The sequence below is a fragment of the Falco peregrinus genome, chromosome 6, assembly GCF_023634155.1.
Source record: "Falco peregrinus isolate bFalPer1 chromosome 6, bFalPer1.pri, whole genome shotgun sequence".
NCBI lineage: Eukaryota > Metazoa > Chordata > Aves > Falconiformes > Falconidae > Falco > Falco peregrinus.
In genome coordinates this window covers 82525858-82544083 of record NC_073726.1, presented here as the reverse complement: position 1 = coordinate 82544083, position 18226 = coordinate 82525858, and the positions used below count along the sequence as shown (strand labels likewise).

The window sequence follows — 18226 nt, the reverse complement described above, 5'->3', positions numbered from 1 at the left end:
TGAAGACCTGTCCCTATCGCTTTCTGGAGGACACTTATCAGAGATGGACCCTTCCAGGTCCTACGTATCCGGGTTAAAGTCTTATAGGCACTGCTTTTAAAAGCGTGGATCGCCCCCTCCTTGTTTTCCCTCTCCTTGCCTGTGCGGGCAGCTGCCTGTAGGTGGGGCTGCCGGGCCACGCAGGCTGGGACACCGGCAGCTGTGGTACAGCTGTGGTACAGCTGTGGTACAGCTCTATACAGATGTGGTATTGATGCAGCCTGTTCTGAACTGCGAGTTCAGCAAGATGGACAGCAAGTAGCCATCTCCTTTAACAACTTAAGGGATGCAAAGTGACCATAGGTTTAAAATATTTTGTTTTATTAAATGTTTAAAATAACATAAACATCATATTAACAATTTTATGGCTGAGGTTCTCATAATTTGTGACTTTACCATTTTATATGATTCGAGAGCTCAAAAGATTACATCTTAACATTAGAAACTTTGTAATTAAGATTTGTAACAGTAAGTGGTCTTGTAGCTAACAAGAGAATAGAAATAGCAGATAGAGCCGTATAAACTTTGGAGAGTGGAAGAGTACAGATTTTACTATAAACTGGGGTCTGCTGAGATTATGTAAAGACAAGAAACTTTTTATAAGTAGTTTTCATGTTAATCTGAACAAACCAACTCAATTCATAGTTGACTTTCAAGCAATAGAGAAAAGTGGGATAGTACATCTTTAAATTATTCCCCAAATACCTATTTTTTTTTTTAATTCTCTTAAGTTAGTCTGTACCACCTTCATACTGATATTTAGCACCATGTAATGGGATGTTCACCATTTAACTTCTGGGGAATGTACAGAATGTTATTTACTCTGCACTAGAATAAAGGGTCCAATTGTAATATAAGTTCATCCTTGCTTTCTGCGGCAGAACATCAACGCTGGAAAAGCAACAGCATGCTTTCAACCATGAAGCTGTAGCTTATTTACAAACAAAAGAATGCCCCCCTCCCTCTTTTCCCAGTTGCTTATTCATGAGGATGATTTGAGTAATAGTACTACAGGTCAGGTTTCCTTTACAATGGAAACTAGGGTAGGTTTTAATCACTTCATCTTAAACTGAATTGGAACAGTGCATACCAAACAAGTACAGCCTGGCATTTCAATATGAGCTCTACTACTTTTACCATCTCTGTATGTTGTATGAGAAGGCTGGTGCCGAAAGATGTAACTATATACACAGGAATATATAATAATGTTTTCTTAGAAAATGTAAAATAACAAATTTCTTCAGGAGGTGGGTAATGGGCCAACAACCTGTAATATACCAGTATGTCTGTTAGCCCCTGCTGCCTCTACCAAGAAAGAATTTTATTTTCTTAACAAAGTTGTTGGGATAGAGGGTGGAGGGGTAAGAAATTTTTTTTTTTTTTGGTAACAGACATGCTGGAGATAAACAGCTTTGGTAGTCAGTCAAAAGGCAGTTTAAACTCAGATTAACTTTAGGGATTTGTGAATGTTGGTTTTTTTTTTTTTTTTGTTATCACAATTTAATTTTTAAAAAGCTACTTCTTAATTGCAAGCTTATGCCCATTGCTCTTTAACAGTGAAATGATATTCAGTGTATCATTGCTTTTGCACAGCAGTTCACAGCTATAGCCTACAGACTAGTGTATATGCACAGTATTAACAAAACATTAGTACATTGGGTTCAGCAGTGGTCCATGTTATTTCTGTAGCAGCACTGCAGGCTTCTGACACCGCGAAGGGGCAGATACACTGCAAGTTCATAGGGTACAAATAATCCCATTATACTGTCTTGTGGCAGGTATTTTCTTTTGTGGTGGTGCAGAAGGGCTGCCAGTATTGTTCTCTATGCTGCCTGTTGGTAGCTGGGGGAAGGATTCATTATGTGCTATTACGAGACCAAACTGACAACAAAACGCTGATGGCACTCTTCCCCCACTCCTTGGGAGGCAGAGTCCTCCGAGTTTGGCAGCTCATACTTCTCTGGTCCCTTGAGCCCCCTTTGCTTCGTTGAGCTGGATGCTCTGGGCCTAGCAATGCTTCTGCTGCCCATCAGCAGAGGCTGCAGGAATGCACCTCCTTCTCCTCTGTCCTCCCCACAGCCCCCTGACCATGCTGCCTCTGTAGGGGGAAAAGACCCAACCTCGAGTCCTGCTTCAACCTTTACAGGTATTAAAAGCTCTAGCCTTCAGCCATGAGTAACACCCGCTCCTGAGCTGTTCACGTTGATTTGTGCATGGTCACCACAGGGCCTCCACTTCAAATTAATAACAACCGTATTTGGCTTTTCTTTTTGTCAAAAGCTTGTTGAGTATACGTGAAAGAGCAAGAGAGAGAATAGGGAAGAAAAGACATGGCTGTCACTCAGTGTCTCTTTTAGATATTTTCCCCAAGGCTTGGGGTTTTTCAGAGCACATACAAATACACTGAGGAGCACATAGTAAAATATCAAAGATAAAGTCACTGTTTGAGGTGAGAACAAGTACTTATGCCAGGTCCAGCTGTCCGTGATGACAGTCCCGACTGGCAACCAAAGGCCGTGGCCACGTGTCAGTCTCTGCATTGAGGTTTTTTGGAAATATTTCTGTGGTTCAGACAATCACCTGAAAACACCTCAAGCCACAAGAAAATGGATTCAAGTTTTGCTGCATGTTATGTCTGTGTTAAGAAAAGCTTGATCCCTGCCCAGGCAAGGCCAGAGCTCTGGAGCCAGCTGCTGGCAATGCCACGTGGGCTATGAAAGGTCTCCAGAAGGGCTTACACCATCTGCAACGGCTATGGTTCGACAACATCCCAAGCAGTTCTTGCTGCTTTTTCAGGGCTGCATAGTAGCTTTGCTGTGGCTGTTACCTTCAGCAGAATGTTGAACAGTTTTAAAACGCGATACCACCATTGTTCTGAGTGAAACCCTGAAGCATCTTTTTTTGCATGTGCAGAAAACAGGTCTGGATATGCTCAGGTGAGCAAAGATGCATCTCAGACTTGTTGGGACAATACAGCCTGTGCAAATAGCTGTGAATGCCTACAGGCATAGGCGAGGAATGCATGGCATGACTAGCATTGGGGAAGAGAAGGCAGGACACTTTACTCATAGTAGACCTAGCTGATGTAGACCAGACATCGTAGGTGTAACAGGTCTGCAGTATTTGACTTTTCTGTGAGACTCAAGTTTTTGTCTGTCACGTGCACAGCATAAGACTTATGATCCCCTTGGCTGTTGCTTCTCATTGTACATAAGGCAGGCACTTAAAAAGACTTTTAGGGTATGAGTTGAAACTCTTTCCTCATTTTTTAATGGAATTTTGTTTCAAAATAATCTGCAGTGTTGTTTTGTTATGTAGCCTTTCCTATGAGAAGACTGGAAGCTGGCTGATGACCTGATTATGTACTTGGGGGAATGCAGTCTTCCTAGAGGAATCCGAACAGCAACCTGCCTCACCCTGCCAAGGTAGCCACAGTCTTTGCATCAACAAGTTAGCAAAGCGTAATGCAGCTAACCTTCACCACATACACTGCTATGGAAGCACTATACATGAAAGGTCTGGTCCCCAGTACCTGAACCTGGAGCTCCTAGTTTCCCAGGCAGCAACACCTTGCTAATGTGCAATGCACAGCATGCACTGCCGGCTGTCTGAAGTTGGAAAACACATAGCTAACAACCAGCACAGTTTCATTTTGAAAGTACATTTTCAAGGCAAGAGCTTAAAAATTTTGCATCTTTGCAAACTGGGTGCTTGACCTAATTAAGCGTAGATCAGATGTAGTGTGTGACAAACACAGGAGCCTTTGCTAGGGAATGCCAGAGCCCTGCTGTTGTGGACACCATGTTTCTGGTCGGGTTCTGTTGCAGACATCCTTTGGCAATTGCTTGAATCTAGACCTCTGGGGCATACAGGACAAGATTAATTCCTTGCACCTTTAGAAATACTTCTGAACTAGCTTGGAGGCCTAAGATATAAATATACTGTCATCATAACTTGCTTTTGCATTCACTGCCAAAAACAAGTATACTTTTTGAAGAATGTCAGCTTTGTAAATACTCTGCTATTCTTGGCTCTCAAAAGAGCAACTGTGTCATTTTTTTTTTCCCATGTAGCATTACTTTTCCAGACAGCTAGGATGATACAAGACTAGAGCAACTGGATGCTGCATTGTTTCAAAAACTAGCTGCTTTTAAGCCTGGTAATCGTAAAGTGCTTATTCAGTGTTATCTGAATAAAAAATATTCCAATATTAGATGTGACTTTGAAAATCTGATAGCATGATAAAATTGTTGCTGTTGCACTGAGGCCGTTGTTGCACCAGCTACTTTGAAGAAGGCTCTCTTTCCCCCAATGGCATTCGTACTTCAATAGGTGAAACAAGTATCTCCAATAGCCATAAGTGTTTGGAAGGTCCTTGGGTTCCTTTCTAAACAACAATGTAGGACAAAACGCATTGCCTTCACAGTGCATGACTGTTGTTATACAGAAGTCATAGAATCATAGAATTGCTTAGGTTGGAAAAGACCTTTAAGATCATTGAGTCCAACCATTAACCTATTCTCAGCAAAAACAAATCTCAGACTTTTTAAATTCCTAATGACAGGAGTGGCAGCAGAACTGGCCCAATGCGTTCCTCCATACATATCTTTACACTTTCTTTGCCAGTGGAAGTGATCAACTGCAAAGTGATGTAGCTGTAATGAAAGCGTGAAGGACAGCATCAGGCTGTTTTTGAGCTACAGGGAGAGAGGTTTTCTGCAGACAAATCCAAGGGGGAAAAAGACCTTGGAAATAACAAAGAGTTTCTGAATTCTTCTTCAATCTTTTAAGAAGCCTTCTCTTCATTCTCAGATTAAATACAGCATTTTTCAAGCCAAAAAAAAAATTCCAAGCAAACGTGATAAATGCAAGAACAGGGCTTTTTAATAGATTGCAACCTTAACCACAGAGAGAAAAAAAACCTCTCCATAAGAAAGCAGCTTGTGAGTGGGTAGAGTTAACACAGGTACATGAATTCTATGTCTGTCTTGAGTTATGGCTTGAAAGTATCAGTCCTCAGTAGCAGTATAAGACAGGATCTGAAAACTGTTCAGTGTGCTCACTGGCCCAGTGTAACTGGTTGTTTTGTCCCTCTAAGTTTTGAAAAACTGAAAATGTGAAATCATGTTTTTTAATAAGGTACCATTTCACTGAATGAGAATGAAGGAACAGCCTCTTTAGGAAGACCTTTTACAGGTTAATTTCCTTAATTTCCTTGGCTGGGTCTTCTCTGATGGCATCCTTTTTTGTCCAAGGTTGTACGCTTTAAATTTGCCTTTTTTGAGGAAGAGGATGGGATTAAGATAGCTTAGGTAGTACGTGGGAAGACCATGACTTTGGTTAATCCTTACTCTTGCACATGAGACTCTAGATGAATGGTTCCAGCTTGACCTGTTCCTAAAGCTTCAGTTATGGCTTAAAAAATTGGCCTGGTCCTATGGAAGAAAGACCACCATGTATTAAAGCATTAGGTAAAACTAAAAAGGTGAACATAACAGTGCACAGTAAATGCAGGCTGCTGTTGGAGGGAGTGGGTTTTTCTGCTACTTTCAGACCCCGATGCCCACAGTTGCTGATTAGGAGGAGATGGAGGTCCTTCTGGAAGAGGCTGGCTGCTCTGATGGATGGCTTCAGTGCCTGAGGGTGCTGGATGCCCTGAAGTAGGAAAGGAACTTGTAGCAGAGGCTCACCACAAAGTACCAGATGTTTCGAGCCATCTGTGACCTTGCAATGAAAATGCGCCAGATGATCACAAGGAGGGTGGTGTTGAATGCATATCGGATGTTCCTCAGCCTGAGAAAGAGAAAGAGGCGTCTTGGGGAGGAAGATGAAAACAACAAAAGGCTTACCAGCTTGCTTCATTTGCTACAGGTAATTTTGTAATAAATCCTGTTTACCAGTGGCCCTTGGGCTTTTTGCCATTTCTATTTTAGTGAAAAACTTGTGCCTAAGATGTCCCTACTGTCTTGCAAAAGCTACGTTGAAGTCAGAGTATAGCAAATAATTATTGGGATAGGTGGAATACCTGTATTGCAAATCTCTCTTGTTCTGTTCTGGTTTGAAATGAGAGCACACAGAAGTCATACTGAGAGTTTTTTCTTTATGATAGTCTAGTTCCAACACTTTCTGTTCTGTTTGGGTGTGTTGGCTATTTTTTACTTTGCAGGATTGGTACCAGGCTAGAGGACCTTTGCAGCAGCTGATGAATAGTGTTCTCCTATTTGGGTGAAACCTTGCCTTTAATGACAATTGTCAAAAATGGTCTTCACTTTTGCAGTACTGCAGCACTGGGGTTTTGGAGGGTGGGGGGAGATGGAGTTTGCACCATATATTTAAATGGTATTAATGGAACTTTAAGATGCTAATCATTCTGTCCTCTTTCTCTCAAGCAAAAGTTTCTGCAGTTCTCAGTTTCTCAGTGTCCAAGGGACAAAAACTTTGTACCTAATGTCCCCAGGACTGGTTTAATTTTTGTAAGAGTCTGCCTGTTTGGACTATGAGGCAGTTATGAGCCTGTTACAGAGGTTCTTATAAATCCTTTAAAATGACCCACGAATAAAGAACTTGTTTAGGATTCCTTGCTATGGCAACAGCCTGTTTTATGCTTCTAGCATTTAAAGTACACAAGACTGGTTTTCTTAAAGGAAACAACCAGTTTCTTACTCCAAGAGAGCTGCTACTTCTCCTTTTGTCTCCACTTCTCAGTAAAAGGGCTGGAGAAGAAGAGCATAATTTTAACTGAATAGAAGGATAATCTCAAATGGCTCACTGAGACTCTCTTAAACTGTCACCAGGGATTAAATGCATAAGCTTTCCACTGATTTTGAAGATTTTTTGCCCATTACCCCCAAGGAATTAGAAACTTCGTCTTTAAAATGAAATATAAAATCATAGAAATGCTTAAAGCTTTTATGCAATATCTTTGAATTACTAAAAACTTCTAGGAACATCACCAAATTTAATCCCGACCCTTATTTTGTTATTGTAATTCTGAATGATCAAGGTCATCTGTATCCACGTATTCCTCTTATGAACTGTAATTTTGTTACTTGGTCACCTGCTGGGAAGGTGTAATAACTACCTCTAATTGTTAGTGTCATCAAAAGCCCTCCTTTTCTTATGGGGTGGAAAAATGAAGTACTGACAGTCCTCTGCCATAAGAAACAAATTATGATATGTTTATATCCACATTATTCAACAGTAATTACTGCAAGGTAACTAGAATAATTTTCCTCAAAAGCTGTTCAAGGTAGCCAAGAGCTCTTGTCGCTGAGTATGACTTACTTTCGTAAGTGCTGCTTTGCTGCTGGAATGCCAGCCATATCCTCATTTAGCAAGTACTTCTTAGCACCTAGGCAGTAGCTTTCAATGTATTCTGACCAGTGCAGCTGACGAACATCAAAGTTGTATAACTGGGATTTAAAGACAAAGAGCAGAAGTTATTTTCAGGATTCAGACCAAATTTACTTTAAGCATCAATTCTTTATTGACCTCCATTCCTGTCTGAAGTTCTTAAAGCCAAGTTTCCAAGAAGATGTGGGCACTAACAGACTATATTTCACAGCTATCAATTAATGTCTTACCCAGCTGGGAATCTGGGAAAAGCAGGCAGAAATGTAGTGCTAGCTGGCAGAAAATAAAGGTAAGTTTGTCTTGCAGGTGGCAATTTTTGCATAAATACACGTATTTGCACACATACGTACGCACACACAGTTGTGGAAGAAAAATGACATTCCACTCAGGTGAATGGATTCATATGAAAACCTCCATGCAGTTTTCGATGTGTCACTAGAATTATATGTAAATAAATGAACTGGACATTGAGTCAATGCGTGCCTCTACGTCAGTACTACTCTCTGCTTGGATGCCTTCTCTCATGGCAGCTAGACCGACAGAAGTCCAAGAAATGGGTTACTGTTGTGTTTGGCATAAAAAAAATATCTAATTTTAGAGCTAATTACTGCAGTTAGTTTCAGATGCTTGTACTGGAAAAACTGTTAGCAAGCTCTCAGGCGGTTGTCTGTCTATTTGAGCAAAGAAAGGATTTGTAAAGAGGAAGAGGTTTTGTTGTCAAGATTTATTTTTTTTAAATGAATGAGCGAAGTGAATGGTATTTTTTATTTACAGGGCCTTAATGGGAAGATACTCAGAAAAATACCTTCCTTTAACTGCCGTGCCCATCCAGGCCATTGGATGTGGTCTAAGTGCTTTGGTATCAGACCAGCAATAGCTTGGGCAGAGAGGGGTTAGCTAACTCGGTCTAACACAGGGGGCTGGCTACTGTGCAGATCCCAGCGTCTGTCAGATATGTATAGCCAAGTGTGCTGCCCACAAACTATCTAGCTTGAGCACTGCTCCCAGTGTGGCACCACTGGATGCAGTGCATCTCACAAAGTTCTCATAAGCAGCTTGGTAAGCTTGAAACTCTGTCTAGCTTGCACTCAGGCCTTGATGCTGTAATTTTTTATATGCCTCAGAACTAGCTCCTATCATACTATTTAGGTTCCCTCTGCATCTGCTGTAGTCAGAGCTCTGCCACTGCCCTTACAGGTCAGAATTTGCTACATGCACTCCCTCTGCAGACTAGGGAATAAAACTCTTGATTCTGCTACTGGGAGTCTGTGCAAGAATTTTATGATGTGACTGAGGCCAATTTGATGTGAACACCTGTGTCTCTTTGCAAGGAGATACTGACCAAAGGTGCATTCAAGCTTGTCACAAGTCTACTTTTTGTATTCATTCAGTTTTTCAGTTGCAATCCCATTCCTAAGGAGTATTTCAAACTTATTAAGACTACAACATATCTTTGGGGACTTGAATAAAACAGGAACTTTTATTATATTGTTCAGTGAAAGACACTATGTGTTAACTAAATTTCCCTGTGCAGTGCCCATTAAAACCAATGGATGAAAATGTCAAATTTCCATCTAGATCACCCACCACAGCTGCCACGTTAACTGGAAAGAATTCAGTGATTGACCTGACAAAGAGCAACACACCTCAGGAGAAAACATTCTCCTGTAATAAATGGAAGGTTTCTGAGAAGTGATTTAATAAAACAAGGAGGAAATAAGTTATTACAGGTTAAATTCAATTCCAGTCATCTGAATGTCATGTGGTACACCAAAAATAATTGCTGCAGATGAACAGAACTGGAGATTAGTAATCCATATTCAGGACATACCTTTTTATCCTCTGTGTTAAGGTGACTCATTAACATATTCATATTATCTGAAGACCAGTCCCAGGACTGAGTGGAGAAATACTGCAGGAGCAGCATAGACTTGTGTAGTCGATTGATAATCTTCATCATTCTGCAAAACAGGAGGATTGTCAGAGGTGGAGAGGAATTCTGACCTTATGCAAAACCTGTTGATTTGCTCTGTAGGTGTTTTCACCAAGCCAGATGAACAGGCATTGCAATTCCTCATCAGCACTGCAAAGGTACAGAACCTGCTCAGCAAGTCTAACTGCTCCAGCCGAGGTCTCCAGTTAACCAGCTTCTATTAGCGGCCTAAACGTGGATGCAAATATGCATTTCCCAGGGCAGAACTGATGCCTAACTTACAGGTCTGAACCAAACAAGGGTTGGAGGCCATATCTACATCATGTACCATGTACGAGGTGAAGAGCCCATTGGAACTAGTAGTGAGCCTGCACAGCACACTGCAGACCCACAAAGGTATATTGCTTGCTTCCTGATGTGGAGACCTCTCTTTCTACCTGTCTCCTGCTTTCAGCTGGGATAGAGTTAATTTTTCTTTCTAGTAGCTGGTACAGCACTGTTTTGGATTTAGTATGAGAATAATGTTGGTAACACACTGATGTTTTGCTGTTGCTGAGCAGTGCGTACTCCAAGTCAGGGACTTTTCAGCTTCCCACGCTCTGCCAGTGAGCAGGTGCACAAGAAGCCGGGAGGGAGCAGAGCCGGGACAGCTGACCTGAACTAGCCAAAGGGATATTCCATACCATAGAATGTCATGCTCAGTGTATAGACTGGGGGGAGGTGACTGGAAGGGGCCAGTCGCTGGTCGGGGACTGGCTGGGCCATCGGTCAGTGGGTGGTGAGCAACTGTATTGTGCATCACTTGCTTTTCTCGGGGTTTATTCCTCTCTCTTTTTACATTTTGTTATTATTATTTATTATTAACATGATCACTATTATTTTATGTTATATTGTTATTATTATCATCATCATTATATGTTTTATTAAACTGTTCTTACCTCAGCTCATAGGTTTTAACTTTTTTTCCAGTTTTCTTCCCCATCTCACCAGGGCGGGGAGTGACCGAGCGGCTGTGTGGTACTTAGTTACTGGCTGGGGTTAAACCACAACACTACCACACAAGTTCTCTAATGTTCTCAAGCCTGAGTTGGCTCCCAAAGCAGAGCTTTGATTTTTGGAGCTACCTCCAGTACAGAGGTGACTGCATCTGCAGCATGGACAAGCTCTGAAGTAAGTTGCTCATCTTCGGTTTTTCAGATATAATCATAGAATCGTAGAATGCTTTGGGCAGGGACATTAAAGACCAGCTAGTTCCAACTCCCCTGCAGGGACACCTTCCACTAGACCAGGTTGCTCAAAACCCCATCCAGCCTGGCTTTGACCACTTCCAGGGACTGGGGCATCCACAACCTCTCTGGGCAACCTGCTCCAGTGTATCACCACCCTCAGAGTAACAAACTTCTTCCTAATATTTAATCTAAATCTACCCTCTTCCAGTTTTAAAACTGTTTACCCACTACCCACGTCCCCCCCCCCCCCCCCCCATTACTACACTCTGTGATAAAGAGTCCCTCCCCATCTTTCCTGTAGGCCCCCTTTAAGTACCAGGTCACTATATGGTCTCCCTGGAGCCTTCGCCAGGCTAAACAACCCCAACTCTCTCAACCTGTCCTGACAGAAGTGCTCCAGCCCCTGATCATCTTCATTGTCCTCCTCTGGACCTGCTTGAACAGGTCCACGTCTGTCTTATGTTGGAGGCCCCAGGGCTGAACCCACTCCAGGTGGGCCCTCACCAAAACAGAGTAGAGGGGGAGACTCGCCTCCCTCGACCTGCTGGCCACGCTTCTGTTGATGCATCCCAGATGTTGTTGGCTTTCTGGGCTGCGAGTGCACATTGCCAGTTTGGGTGATTACCCTGACCCAAGTGCAGGACCTTACACTTGGCCTTATTGAACTTCATGAGGTTCGGATGGACCCACCTCTCCGGCCTGTCAAGGTCCCTCCCTCTGGACAGCATCCCTTCCCTCTAGAATATCAACCACACCACATAACTTGGTGGCATGCTTTTTGTATCTCTGGGCTTCTTTGATCTCTCTTTCTCAAAAAAATTGTTTTCTCAGCCATTCCTCTCCCTGTATAATACAGTGGCTGTTTGGAGTGGGTTTTGTGTCCTTCCTTATACAGGAAGGGTCTCATAGCATGCACTCCTGGTGGATGACCTTGAAAATCAGCCAAGTCCATAAGCTTTGGTTTTGGGTGGATGGGGAGCTGTTTGAATGTCTTCCTGGAGTGTGAGTGTCCCAGTAAAGATGAAAGCTGCTTCAGGGGCACAGCTACTGTAACGGTGACTTTGGTAATGTAGGTTCACATCTCTCCTCTGCCTTGGCCTTTTTTTGTTACTCATTTTTGTATATAAAAGGGATGCCTACCTTGCAGGATTATTTTACAATTGTCCCAATGGTCAGGAGTACAAAAGGCCTGCAGGAGGCAGTTTTAAAGTGTGATGTACAGTGTTCAGTCCATTTTGAGAGAACACCATGTTCTCTCAGACTAGATAAGGGCAAGAGAAAGCACTAAAAGGCTGATTTCTGTGGAAAACAGAGCTATTTTCATGAGAAATTTTGAGCTGCCCAGAGGGTAACACAGTTGCTGTGACAAATAAAAGGCAGCAGTCTGGGGAAGAATGGTGCCAGGCTGGCCTCTCCCCCTGCAGATGTGACTGCCACGACATAAGCACTAAGCATAGCAGGAAAAGACACAATGAGTACATCAGTTCAGAGGAGAACTGCACAGCTTACCCAAAGCGAATTGAAAAAGCACTAAAACCTTACACAGGCACTCCTACTCAGAATTAAAGTGGTTTTCATTTTAGAAGCAAAGCATACCATCAGATTAAGGGAACCTTTATTCCGAATAATTATGTGCACATTGATTGAATGCAGTTTATCTAAACGACTTTAAAATTGCTTCAGATTAATCTTCCTGATTGTGCCTGTGTAGGCAAGTCCTACGGGTCAAAGCTTTGCAAATATTTTAGTACTTTCTAGGAACTTGGGAAACAACGTATATGGCTAGATTGCAAGGATCTGAAGTTGCCCCTCAAACTGGCTTCCCCAAAGCCATCAGTATCTTTAAAGCACTTAAGGCTAATGGAATCTGTCATCAAAAAATGATAAGAGAATCAACTGTGTGTCCCTACTTATGTTCTGAAAATAGACTATCCACGTTGCCTCCTGTCAATGTAGGCAGAATAAGCTCTGACTGTAGATCTACCCAAAGCAACGTATCTGGGTGGCTAAAAGTATGGGTCAAATAGAGAAGTGAAGCATCTGAAGAGCCATGTATGAAAACTGTGTTTCATGTTAACTGACTGAGCTCAAATGTTATGACCACATTCAAAATATTGACTGCTTTGGATGAAGGAGTGGTCTACTGAAAAACATCAACTGAGTAGAAATGTGCTTTTCTTCAGATTTCTTATAGAAAATCTTATTCTCCGCTATGGAGGAACTGACAGGAAGAAATCAAGTATTAGCTGTCATTGATAGCCTGATTAATTACATTTCAGAAACATATCTTGTTTTCTAGAAAACTCTTTACAGCAATGCTTTATTTGCTCCCATACTGAGCCTTGCATGCGCAGATTCTCAGGTGTGACAGATTGCCCCAGGAGGCTACTAATGGTAGAAACCACATTATTTTCTAAGTCATGGATGGATGTGCAGCAATAACAGTAAGCCGTTTAGGGCAATTTTGCTAGACATCTGGCAATTTACTGAAATGATCTAACACTTAAAGTTAACTTCTCAGGAGAGGCATTATAGGAAAGGCTAAAGCTGAAGGAGAGGACTCTTGTACCTAACCTTTGGTAAACAGGGTACTGCATGCGGTTACTACAGGAGGAACTACAACCAAGGTCCTCTGAACTACTCTGCAATTCAAATTATTGAAGGTCATAGGCTGGTCCTGAATAAACAGTAGATTTGCAGAACCATAACCAGCTCCCAGATAGCCTATTCTATATGATAACCCATCACCTTATGATGAGCTGAGTATGGATACAGTAGAGAACTGAAGTTTGGGTCTTGGTCCTGGCAAAGAACTTTCTCCTTTCTGCTTGCAAACCTGGCACAGGGTCATGGAGAAAATTCAAGAAACTGCCATGAAGATGGCTCGTACTTCTATAGAGGGAGTGATAAATAGGAAGAAAGTTAAGCCTAGCTGCTTTCTCTGAAGAAGAGGGAAAAATTAAAGGGAAATATTAAAGCAGGTTCATTGACACATTCAACTTTTTTTTTTCATTTGATGTGGCCTTAGACCACAGATGTCTTATAGGTAGCAGTGAAGAAAAGAATGAATGAGCTGCTACTATGCTTTCTACCACACTGCAGCAGTACCTGGATGAGCTTATGTAGCATGTAAAAAGAAAAGGGGAATTATAAGAAAAAAAAGATAAAAGACTTGGTGAGCTCACAAGTTCATTGCTGAGCCATGTTCGCTCAGGTTGCAAATCTTAAAGTTCAGAAGAAGATATCTTTCTCAGCATGAGTTCATGCTGAGCTCTATTTGAAGTTTAAGTACAGCATTACAGCCAATGTCCATTTGGCTATTTATGCCAATCAACTTTATGAAAAGAAATGTCAATAGTAATGGCAACGCCAAGACCTAACTGCTGCTTATTTCAACAGTTAGCAGATTCCAAACTGTTCTTGCTCATACTCAGTTTACTTCTATTTCTAGATTCCTGGATAACTGGAAGGTTTTTTATGGACCAATCCCCCTGTGTAGCAGAATGTCAGAGAGAAATCAGAGTAACACATCAGCCAGGGATTTCCCTGCAAACAGCTGAAGCCAGCTTTCTAACTAGCAGAAGAGCACAGAACAGCTGGTATCAACACAGTGCTGTCATACCGTTCCTGTGTTGCACAATAAATTCTCCTCTGTGGTGGCAGGGAGTAAAGGAGGATGTTGGCCAAGTCAAGTTACTTACACCAGCATCCATTCCACCCACACGGGACATGCGTGCTGCCTGTTCCTCCTAGCCACGACATTGCCAAAGCTCAAATATACTAATTGCAATGATAAACTGCCCTTGTAAATACAATTCAGGATTTATTCACACTCAGAAACCACTGCTTCCTAGATTTCAGGGTGCTGAGCCAGTGCTGCCAAATGATAATAATGCATCTGATTTATGGGGAAAAAAAAATATTAGCTGGAGTGTTCTAAACCTTGCAGGTTTCAAGTCCTTATGCAAGCTCACAACAGATAGAGGCAACCACATCAGAAAGTTGCAATAGCAGAACTCTTGCTATACAGAGGACAGCGTAACTACCAGTCCTCCTCTTCTGTCTTGGGAACCTCTGAGGTGTAAAAAGTTGAATTTAAAAGATGTGCTGTTTCCCAGGTACTGGAAACAGTGGGAACCTTAGACTACACTTAGCTACAGCCGTGCGGTTCCTTTTCTTTTTTGGCAATTTCCTCCAGATGAGGAGATGGGAAAAAGACCAGGGACTCCAGGCTGAGGCAGCCAGGTCTCAGAACTTGTTAGAGGTCTGCTCTCCATGACAGTGGCAGATGTGCAGGAGGCTGAAAGCATGTGTCTGCTTACCTGGGCTTTCTCCCCGTGAGCCTCATGTACAGGTCGTAGAGGATGGCCGGTGCCTTGTGACTGACGGTTATCCAGTACTGATTTATCAAGTAGCTGGAAGTCAAATGAGCGTTGGGTGTTCGGAAGGCCTGCTCCAGTGGGTTCCTTTTAAATGTGGACATAACATACTGCTCTGTAAAGGAACAGGCATTTAACTTAAAGTCAGGCACTTAATTTCAGTTGAGTTGGGCAAAACCATACCAACGTGCTGCAGTAAAGCCCAAGTTACAGTGCTTAATATGTTCAACCTACAGTTCTGCTAACTATGTAACCACCGGTTGGAATCATCTCACGATCCCTTCTGGCATTAAAATTGATTGCCATCTATTGCCTATTAGAAACACAATCCGACTCTAGACTTCATAGTGGCACACAAAAACTTCCTTATCAAAACACCAAAACGTAACGGAGGAACAACAGGCAGTGGAAGCCTGAAACACTTCAAAATAAGGTACCGCAGTTTTGCTTTCACCCGCAGTGTATGCAAAAGAAATTGATAAGTGCTAATATATCTTCAGATCACTGAAGGCAAACTTTTATCCGCTAGCATAAAACAAAAATGACATTTCTAGTTTCTCATTAAATTTTCAAAAGGGCTGATGTCAATATTAGTCTGAGTCAGGGACAGGTTGCTAGCACTCACAGGATGCTGCTTCCAGAAAGACTTTGTTATATCCTTTCAAACCACATCTGACCCACAACACCAAATACCTCAGCCTGTTTTCTGAGGAGCTCTGGATGCACTAAAGCAGCAAATTGCCATGCATTAACTTGAAAACTAATGGTAGGGCCGTAATCTTTCATTCCCTTTGAATGTTAAGGCACGAAATAGGTTTGGTCTGATTCTGAGCTCTTGCTGGAACTGTGCCACAGAAGTGGCATCTAGACATGCATATCTGGGGCATTTGCATACTGCAGAGGCTTAATAGAAATGCAGTAGTTGAATATAAGGCTATCATCCTAGGGACTGAAAAACAGATGGTGCTCCTATTTCTGAGCACCAGTGAGCTCAACAAAGAAGAGTATGTGGGCTTTCTTTACTTTTTTAAAAATGAATTTGAGAGTTATGACATCTATCTGTGTCCATATTATAGTTTACTTTCTAAGCTTATGTTACAAATAGCAAATCAGATGAGAATTTGCAAGTCACAAGAAAAATCCAGATCATCCTCAGATAAGCAGATTCCAATCATAATATTCAGACAGTTACTGTCATGTATCTGTGGTCGGCTCATTACTGCACTTCAAGTAGTGACTTTTGCTGTACTCATTCTAAGTAACAGCAGTTAGAGGACACTTGTTAGCCACTTAGCTGCTAAGTTTAGACAACAAAGAATTTTACAAAATACAATTTAGTTTTAGTGCAAGTTCATTGTTGTTTTTGTGTCCCATATGCTGCAAATGTAGTGGCTGATAAACAGCTCCCCTGAAACTCATCTTGCATCTGAATAGCTGGAACTGACTGCCATCCTTTCTGTTTCACGTGGCCACACTGCAATGATGTGGTTATCTTGTGGTCATCTTGTGGGCTGCGGTATGGAAATCTTATCCTTTGCATCCTTTGCAGCACGCTCTCTCAAAATGGCAAGGATTAGCAAAAAACATCCTATTTAGTCTTTCCCCTGTAGTTGTGCCTGGCAGGGAGGGCTTGCTGGAGCAGTTTCAGTGAAGATTTGGAAAGGTGTTTACTCCTGGCAGTGGAGTGGCGATAGGCAGTTTGGGATGGGCTAACTGAGAAGGAAGCTGCTGTCCTGACCCAGCTCTTGGCACAGTTTGTGTCTAGGCAGTGCGTGAGGAGTTTCTTTCATCTGTGTTAGCAGCGTGGCCGTTTACTACAGTTACACTTTGACAAAGTCACAGCTGACTTAAATACAAATAGATCTGCTTCCAGGTTGGAGAGGGCTGTATATCTGTGCCCATTCAAGTAGCTCATGAATCAGGAGAGCAATCCCATGAACTCTGCTGCTTCTCCCCTTAAGGAAGTTTCTCCAACAGGCACTTTAAATCCCAGTTTATTTACAAACTCTAATCTGCTTATCAATATTTAAGTTCATTTAGTTTCATTTGGTCACTTCATTTCCTAATGGAAACCTATCAGTGTAACTGGGAACCACTGATATTTTGGCATTGTGATAGTTTTGTTATTGTCTGCAGCAAATATTTATAGCTCTGTTTACTCATATCGTGATGTTAATATATGCAAATCTAGTTTTCAGCTGTAAATTGGTTGAGAAGGTTTCCTTTTGGAAACATGTTAAAGACATTACTGCCTTTCTTTTCGCTTTGCATTTTTGGCATCTTTGGCCAGGATAGCAAGAAAGAACTGATCAGTAAGTGGAAAATGCAGACCACTGGGTGTACACCAGATTCACACAAATCAGCAGCACCCTTATCATCTTGGTTACTTCAGGCTTGTAGCAGAGAATGCAGCTGTAGTAAAGGAGCGACAGTATTATGCTGTGATACTACTTGGTGTGAGAAGCACATATGTCAAGAGCAGGTATCTGCTGAAAACTCAAGAAAAATTCTGAAAGTCAGGAATGACAGTGGTTTTGTTCTAGAATGCAAATAAAAAGGCAATGAGACCAACTTGACTTACTGGAAGGACATCAGGAAAACACCAGTGTTGCGTAATTTGGGACTGGTACGGAATGGAATTTGGAATGCTACGGGCATTTTCTTTACGAACCTGCCTTACCCTGACTTGCACCGACTCAGCTCAACTGCTCTGTCTTCTAATTTCTGGGAAGTGTTCAACTTCACAAGCATAGCAAATCTCCTACGCTCCAACAGTTTGTTTTGGAGGGAGAGAGAAAGAATCAGACAGACAGACGGGTCAGGCCGGTAGAAAACCCCAAACCACAGACATCACCTCTAGGAGCTACTGAACCAATTTAGCAGGTGGGTGGTCTTGCCCCTGCACAAAAACACAGCAGCAATTTCTACAACCCAAAGGCAGATTCAGAAGAGGGAGAATCAGACAGTAGTCTCACCTAGGCAGACTGTCAAGGATAAGTTTAAATTAAGTTTTCCCACACTGGACACCGTTTTAAAGCCTGCTTTAAGGTTCAGTTTTGAGCAGAAATTGCAAAATGTACTTCACAAAGTCAGACGAGTACTTACATTGCAGCAAAGCAAAATACGCTTCTTCAGATTAATACTCAGTTGTCTGACCACAGCAAAAAGCAAGGAAAATAACAAGAAAGTAAGAAAAAATCTCAGGGCATAGCATTATTTGGAAAAGAAAGAAGTCAGTTAACGTTCCTTTTAACACTAGAGGTTTGTCTGTATCTGGAGATCTGTAGAATAAA

At 42.0% G+C, this 18226-nt stretch overlaps 1 protein-coding gene across 3 annotated transcripts in view; it reads right to left on the bottom strand.

Moving 5' to 3' along the window:
* Positions 1 to 343: 343 nt before the first annotated feature.
* The window catches only part of FAR2 (fatty acyl-CoA reductase 2), a 150066-nt gene continuing 132183 nt past the window's right edge, over positions 344 to 18226 (bottom strand). For all 3 annotated transcript variants that reach the window (XM_055808836.1, XM_027782908.2, XM_005234744.4), the window contains exons 9-12: positions 14877 to 15048; positions 9224 to 9353; positions 7324 to 7451; positions 344 to 5832 (exon numbers count right to left, since the gene is read on the bottom strand). In XM_055808836.1, the coding sequence (XP_055664811.1) occupies positions 5670 to 5832; positions 7324 to 7451; positions 9224 to 9353; positions 14877 to 15048 (593 nt within the window). In that variant the 3' untranslated portion in view covers positions 344 to 5669. The remainder of the gene's footprint in view (positions 5833 to 7323; positions 7452 to 9223; positions 9354 to 14876; positions 15049 to 18226) is intronic.